Below are 7,179 nucleotides of genomic sequence, written 5' to 3' on the forward strand. Positions count from 1 at the left end.
ATCTGAGTGCCATGACAAGTCCCTTAAATTGAGTCTTCCAAGAGCTGATCTCAATGTCTGTATTTGAAGCTGGGCGTGGCCCTGCCTGTAAGCTTTGCTATAGGAGACTTTAGTGCCTGGCTCAGCAAGACAGGGCTAAAGAGGGGCACAGGCTGGCAGAAGAGTCTGACTCAGTGGTGTCCCAGAACGCCAGGTGACATCCCAGGGCATCTGACCCATCACAGCTAGGTCTCTCAAACCACTGGAAAACTGTCTGCAAGGAAAGCAGAAAACTACATCTGCCTGCTCACTGTACTCTAAAAATGAAAATGTCTTGTCATATTCCGATGTAAATGAGCAAGACTGAGACACAACTTTGCTTATTCTAGTGTCCCTAATTCACTTTCTCTCCTTCTTTGGACTTTACATCAATTAATCACCTCTGGCATTCGCATGCCTCTGCTCTTTGTTTGATGTCTCCTACACCTGGCCCAGCGGTGGGACTCCTGCTGCTGCTGTGCCTGCTGGTGCTGGAGAAACCCAGCTAAGGGGGCTGGAACACAGGAGGCCAGGAGGCCAGGGCAGTTGGTAGGGGCCACGGGAAGGGGGGATCAGGATGGAGTAGAGTGGGGACTCAGCAGGCAGTGGGCAAGTGGCCATGGGGATAGGGGAGTAAAGAACAGGAGGGACTCAGTGAACAGAGAGCCGGGGGATGGAGGAGAGCAAGAACTCAGCCAATGGAAGGTGAGGGGGCCTGTGGGAGGGAGGTGGAGAAGAGGAGGGACTCGGTGAGCTGCGGGTAGTGGGGAAATGGAGGAAGAGGTGGAGCTTGGGTGGGGCCATCAGGAAAAAGCTGCAGGACGCAGGCATCTTAGTCTATTTCAGCTAAATCAACAAGGAGTCTGGTGGCACCTTAAAGACTAACACATTCATTTGGGCATAAGCTTTTGTGGGCTGGAGCCCACTTCGTCAGATGCTTTCATGTCTCTCTCAAAGGGGGTCGGTCAGGAGCTGCACGGCTTGGGGAGCTCCCTGGACTATGATACCCTCTGCCTACATAAGGCGGCCCTCCCTGGGCCACTTCCTACCACCTCCCTGACAATGTCCCAAGGTCTCCGCCTGGGGTCAGGCAGTGGGAGGGGTGTCTGCTCACCCCAAAGCACCTTCTGGTGCTGGCATGTGACAAGGTCTTTCTCCTTTCTACTCAGGCAGCAACGGCCTCTTCCTGTGCTGTGGCCCAACCTCGAGGGCCAGCTCAGTCCCAGGGCTCTCTCCTGCTGGGGTAGTCCAAAGAGCAAATAAAGGGGATCAATCAAGTCCAGCATTCATATGAGAGATGAATGCTTCCCTCTCAGGCTGTCCCTGCAGCAGGCCCTCCCTTCCCTCATGGAGGGACCTTTGGGCAGTTGTTCAGGGGGAGATTCTGCCTTCCCTCAGATCCTCTCCCTTGGAGCTGCCTGTAGCAGGTCTGCTCTCCTCCCTGGTCTGCCACAAAATGAGCTGCTCCCCTGCCTTTTTGACTTTCTCAAGCACTTCTCTTCAGACTTGATTTGGCTGCCCCATTTTCCTGATCATCTACTTGCTGAGCATTTGGCTTCTTTGAACTCAATTTGAGATGTAACTACAAGTTCAGTGGCTTTGGGAAGTAATCCTGCTGCTTTGGAGAGGTCTGTGTCTTTGGATTGCAGCAGTTTTGAAACAGCATTTACCATTTCCAGAATCTTTCTTTGGAGGAGAATAAGAAAAAGGCTCATAGACTTCAGCAATTTTTTTGCTCAGGAGAATTATTTCTGTGGGTTTCTCCCTTCATTGTGTCTAAATACTAAATCTGAGAGCAAGGAGTGATTCCTACTGGCTGTTGATCAATTGTGTAGTCAGTTGCTTGACCAAGCTTTCATTTGTTATGAAATATATACAAGAGGGCAAATAAACAACGTCAAGTTTACTGTTATAATCCCATAATAAAATAGTAGAGGAAAAAGGTTTTATAGGATGCCAGTCTGTGGGAAGCCATCTTGTGCAGTGATGTTACATTCACTTTACTCATAAAGCTGCATTCCCCAAAGTTAAGCATTTCAGCTTTTATCATTTATATGAAGTTTTGTCCCAGATGCCCAAAGTTAGTGGGAAACTGTCACCCATAAGGCCAGTTTGCTACCTTGCCTTTGGTCATAATGTGTTTTTTTAATTGATTTCATTGATTATATTATTTACTTGTGTTTTGTTTATGCTGAATTCCAGTATGTGCTATTCATAATAATTATTCATAATAGTTGGCTATAACTCAAGGGACCTACAGGTCTGTGTCCTGTATGATTAGCTAGAGCATAGATAAATGGCCTACCACTTCCCCCTTTTGAGTTTGGGGAACTAACTAGGAAACCAAAAACTGTATATGTTTACTGAATATATCTAACTTGCTAAGTAAATTTTAACTTGTTCTTTCACTATTTTAGCTACTGAACCTACCCTATGTTCATTGCTATTCACTATGGGAATCTTTTTCCTTTGACTGGTTTCAGAGTAACAGCCGTGTTAGTCTGTATTTGCAAAAAGAAAAGGAGTACTTGTGGCACCTTAGAGACTAACCAATTTATTTGAGCATGAGCTTTCGTGAGCTACATCTGATGAAGTGACCTGTAGCTCACGAAAGCTTATGCTCAAATAAATTGGTTAGTCTCTAAGGTGCCACAAGTACTCCTTTTCTTTTTTCCTTTGACTGTTTCTCATCAGATCCTAATTTTACTTTACCATCATCCATCCATCCTTCCTTACTAGGATGTAGAGAATCTCCATTAACAGATGTACAGTTCTATCTCCTTGAAACTGACTGGGAACATTTAGCATCTCTTTGTCAGGATTTTACATACAATAGCCCCAAGGTTTCACTCTGAAATGCTTTCTGAAAAATCCTGAAAAGTCAGAGCTCTGGCCTGTCTCCAGTAAAGAGAGAAGCTAAGATGTAGGACATGAGGGAGTGTAAGAGAATTGTACATAATATTGCATCAGAATCCCCCCTCCAGTAGTCACAACATCCTCCTGAGATGGGATGTGGATCATCCAAGTGTTATTAAAAATCACCCAGCTCTGTTCTTACAATGCAGGATCCACCTCAGAAGCTTAAAGTCTCTGCTTAGAATCGGAGACCCTGTGGTGCTTCTCCAAGTCTCTCTGGTGCTTTAACGCGTGTTTCTTTACTTCTGAGGAGTAAAATATGGACAAGACATTTGGGCACACGCCACAGCAGCTCTGCCTACACTACAGAAGGTGAGTTGCCAGTTCTGGTCATCAGTGACAGGCCTGGCTGCCTCCTTCACGCACCCACTCCAGATCCATCCATTCTATGGGTGAAACCTTCATTGCTTGCAGAGTTTTAGATATAATGTGGAAATGACGCTTCCCCGAATTCCAGCCTGCTGCAGCCCCTGTTGAAACAGTTTCCTCTTCCCGCTCAGCATGTGTGTGGCTGCTGTGTGGGGGGATTCTGGGTTTGGCTGCAGTTTGTTGTTAGGTTTCCAGTGCTGGGGACAAAACACACAGGCACAAAGGTAGCAGTTGGGGAGGGATTTGATGTCTTGTTGAGATTCTGATGCTTTGATGAGGTTCTGAGCCAGGCTCACCCTGGACACTGATTCCAAATTCTGAAGCCCAAAACTCCAACTGGGCCCATTTTATGTGCCTCAATGAGCTGGGCCAATCCCCTGGCAGTTACATGTTCTGTGCTGTTTAGAGATGTTTGGCAGGATGTGTATGTTCTTGCTGTGTGCTGTACTGACTCTGGCCAGATAGCCCATACAGCCAGCTCCAACTGATCTGCCCAATAAACCCACAGACTCTCCTCGTAGAGAAGGAATTTGCTCAAGTTTATTGACAATGAAGTGAGGTTCTAATGCCCTGCCCAACTGTTACAGGTACACAAACACGCGTATGCTTGTTGCAATGGACTAGCTCAGTTAGTGGCAAGACTTTCCACTATCACCTACGCCAGACAAAGACACGTTCTCTGAGATACATTTTTATACACCAATACAAACAAGTTACATATTGCTCCTGGTGCATCAGGATGCCACCCTCTGAAGTATTAGGGTGTCAACCACTGACATATCCAGGGACCACAGATTACCTTGCACATCTCTATCCATTATGCTGTTATCCCTGACCTTATCCTTAAGATGGATCAGCATGTTTCTGTTCTCTTTGAGGAATCTGTTTGGTGAAGAGGTGTTCTAGTATCTCCTCTCTGGAATGTGTTTGTGTCTATATTCTTATACCTAACATGACTTAGGAGTGTTTGTTTCTTCAATATCAGCCCTTTTCTTGCCAGATGCTGTGAACCTGCCTCTTGCTCACACTTAACTTTGCTTTATAACTGCAAAGTTTTGATTATTTTATCCCAGACCTCAGGCCTCACACCAGGGCTCTGCTACAAGGCACCACAATCCCAGCTATAATTAAAAAAAAGAAAAACCTGTAACGTCTTTCGAGATTCTATTTGCAAAGGAACTTCCCCCATCATGATCTAAATAGAACAGGTGTAGCATTATACATGGACTGACTAGCACCTATCACACCTACCAAATACACTTTCCACTATTTGTATCATGTCTGCCTTTGGCCTTCAGTCATCTGCAGACAGTCTGGGACAATTCCTGTGCTCCTGTACCTCCTATCAGGGTGTTACCACAGAAGCCAACAAAGATAATTGAAACAGTGACCATATCAGCTATTCCACTGGTAAAGACAGTGGGGGGAGGGAGTTTGTATAATGAAGATATCCACAAGATACGGCGAGTGGCACCCTCTGGTACAGAAGGGCAGCAGAGCCCACAGATTTTAGGTGGCAGGGCCCTTCTTCCCAGCACCAGCCCTCACATTGGGTTCAAGTCCCGTCCTCATCCGTGAGTTGGACCTTCAAGGCCCTCCATCAGGTGACATCTCCCTTTGCTGGGCCCTCATTTCATGGCCCCACCTTGCTCTCCCCAGCTGCTCATTGCTCTCGGCCGCTGTGTTACTTGTGGCATGGCCGGCATCCTCTATCCTGGCTCTGGCCCCACAGTTCCCTGCTGTAGCTCATTCCTGGCTCCCCATTGGTGCAGCTGGTCTGTGCCGATCCAGCTCCCAGTTCTGGTCTGCTCCAGCTGCAGCTCCCCACTCCGCCTCAGAACCGATGATCTGCCTCTGGCCCAGCTTTGGCTGCTTCACTGGCCCTTCTGGATCTGGTGGGGGTTGCCAGATTTCCACTGCATTAGTAGCTCAAAGTCACTTAACAACTCACTTGAAAGTAGCCCCATCACTTTCTCCAAACAAAGGTTTTTTTATTAACACATTTATCTATACATATAATAACAGATGAAAGCTTTCGTTACATACCTACTACAGATTTGATTTAGAAAGAAAATTGACAAGCCCCAGCAGGAATCTGTCCACATTAGCAACACACCTATGAGATACCACCTATGAGAGAACCCTGTTCACACAGAGACTAATGGAAAGTCACCTTGCATCAGAAAGCTGCAGTAGCAGCTAAGAGTTGGTAATGTAACAGTTACAGAAAAGCTGCATGAGAGGGGACTAGGGGTTGGGCACTGACAAGTGATGCTGAAAGAAGTCAGGTGATGGTCAGAGAAAGGGAATTCAGCAAAGGAGAGAGCAGTGGTTGGTGATGGAGTGATGAGAGATTAGGTATGAGGAACTTCTCAGACTGTGAACCTCCACAATGCTCGGTTCAGTCAAACTGGGACAATGCACCCTTATTTAACAAGAAGATAGCCTTTCCCCATCTTGTAACACAGACTTAAATTCAGTGTCCCAGATGATCACATTCTGCAGGTGTATTTGCCCACTTTGTCACGGAGCTCTTTGGTTTTGACTCCATAAATAATAGGATTGAACATGGGGGGGATGAGGAAACAGAGGTCGGCCAAGATGATGTGAACGTGGGGAGCAATGCCCTGACCGAACCGGTGCATGAGAGGGGAGAAGAGGCCTGGAGTATAAGACATCAGCATTACACAGATGTGAGCTGTGCAGGTATTGAAGGTTTTCTGATGGGCTTTCTTGGAGTTGATTCTGAGGAGGGCTCTGATGATCAGACTGTAGGACAGGACAATGAGCATCAAATCAAATCCGACAACTACAAACACTAACACCAAGCCGTACATCCTGTTGACTATAATATCCCCACAGGAGATCTTCGCCACAGCTATAGGTTCGCAGTGCATGTGGGGGATAACGCGGTTGGCACAGAATGGCAGCCTGCTCAGGAGCAGGGGCAGAGGCAGAATGAAGAGAACAGCTTTGATCAAACCTACAAACCCTAACTTAGCTATTCGTGCATTGGTGAGGATGGTGGTGTATCTCAGAGGGTTACATATGGCAACATAACGATCAAAGGCCATTGTCACTAGGACGGTTGAGTTCATGACAGCAACCACGTGAAGGAAGAAAGTCTGGGTAAGGCAGCCAGCCACAGTAACGTCTTTCAAATCGAACCAAAATATGCACAGTGCCTTTGGCACAATGGAGGTAGACATGCTGATGTCTGTGAGTGCCAGCTTGCAGAGCAGCAGGTACATTGGCTTGTGCAGGGTCTGCTCTTTGCTTACAACAAACAGAAGTGTAACATTTTCTAACAAGTCGATAATGTAGAACATAGCGAAAGGGATGGAAATCCAGATATGGGCAGCTTCCAGGCCAGGGATGCCCATTAGGAGGAATGTTGAAGGACCAGAGGGGGTGAGGTTGAAAACTGCCATGAAGTTTTCAATGTGCTGATCGGGCTCAGAAATGTTCAAGGTGCCTGTGAAGAGAGTGAAGCACTGTGAGGCGGGTTACACACGTTAAAATAAATAAACATTTTATAATTACTGTATTAATAGTCCAGAAAGGGGGGGTGAGGAAGTAGGTGCGGACATTTATAGAGATTATTTTAGTTATATTCAAGTCCAGAGAAGTCCTGAGAGGGTGCTAACCAACCAAGTGAATGGGCAACATGATGGCAGATAAACGTTGATATTACTAACTGCAGTGTGTATGCCTATTGGAAGGAAAAGCTTGAACTCCTCAAACACATTACGAGGTTCTAATTTAAAACTATGAGCTCAGCACAGGGACCTGGGCATCATGGTACACAGCTCTGGGAAACCCTGCTCACAGTGCAAGCAGGGACAGAAACTAAGCAAAATGTTGAGATCCAGGAGG

At 46.5% G+C, this 7,179-nt stretch overlaps 1 protein-coding gene across 1 annotated transcript; it reads right to left on the reverse strand.

The window, feature by feature from the left end:
- Positions 1–5,795: 5,795 nt before the first annotated feature.
- Positions 5,796–6,734, reverse strand: LOC144278532 (olfactory receptor 52N4-like). The gene has a single exon (XM_077839877.1). The coding sequence runs from the start codon at positions 6,732–6,734 to the stop codon at positions 5,796–5,798; it is 939 nt and encodes a 312-aa protein (XP_077696003.1).
- Between the last annotated feature and the right edge of the window lie 445 nt (positions 6,735–7,179).

Source organism: Eretmochelys imbricata, chromosome 1 (genome assembly GCF_965152235.1).
Source record: "Eretmochelys imbricata isolate rEreImb1 chromosome 1, rEreImb1.hap1, whole genome shotgun sequence".
NCBI classification, from domain to species: Eukaryota; Metazoa; Chordata; order Testudines; family Cheloniidae; genus Eretmochelys; species Eretmochelys imbricata.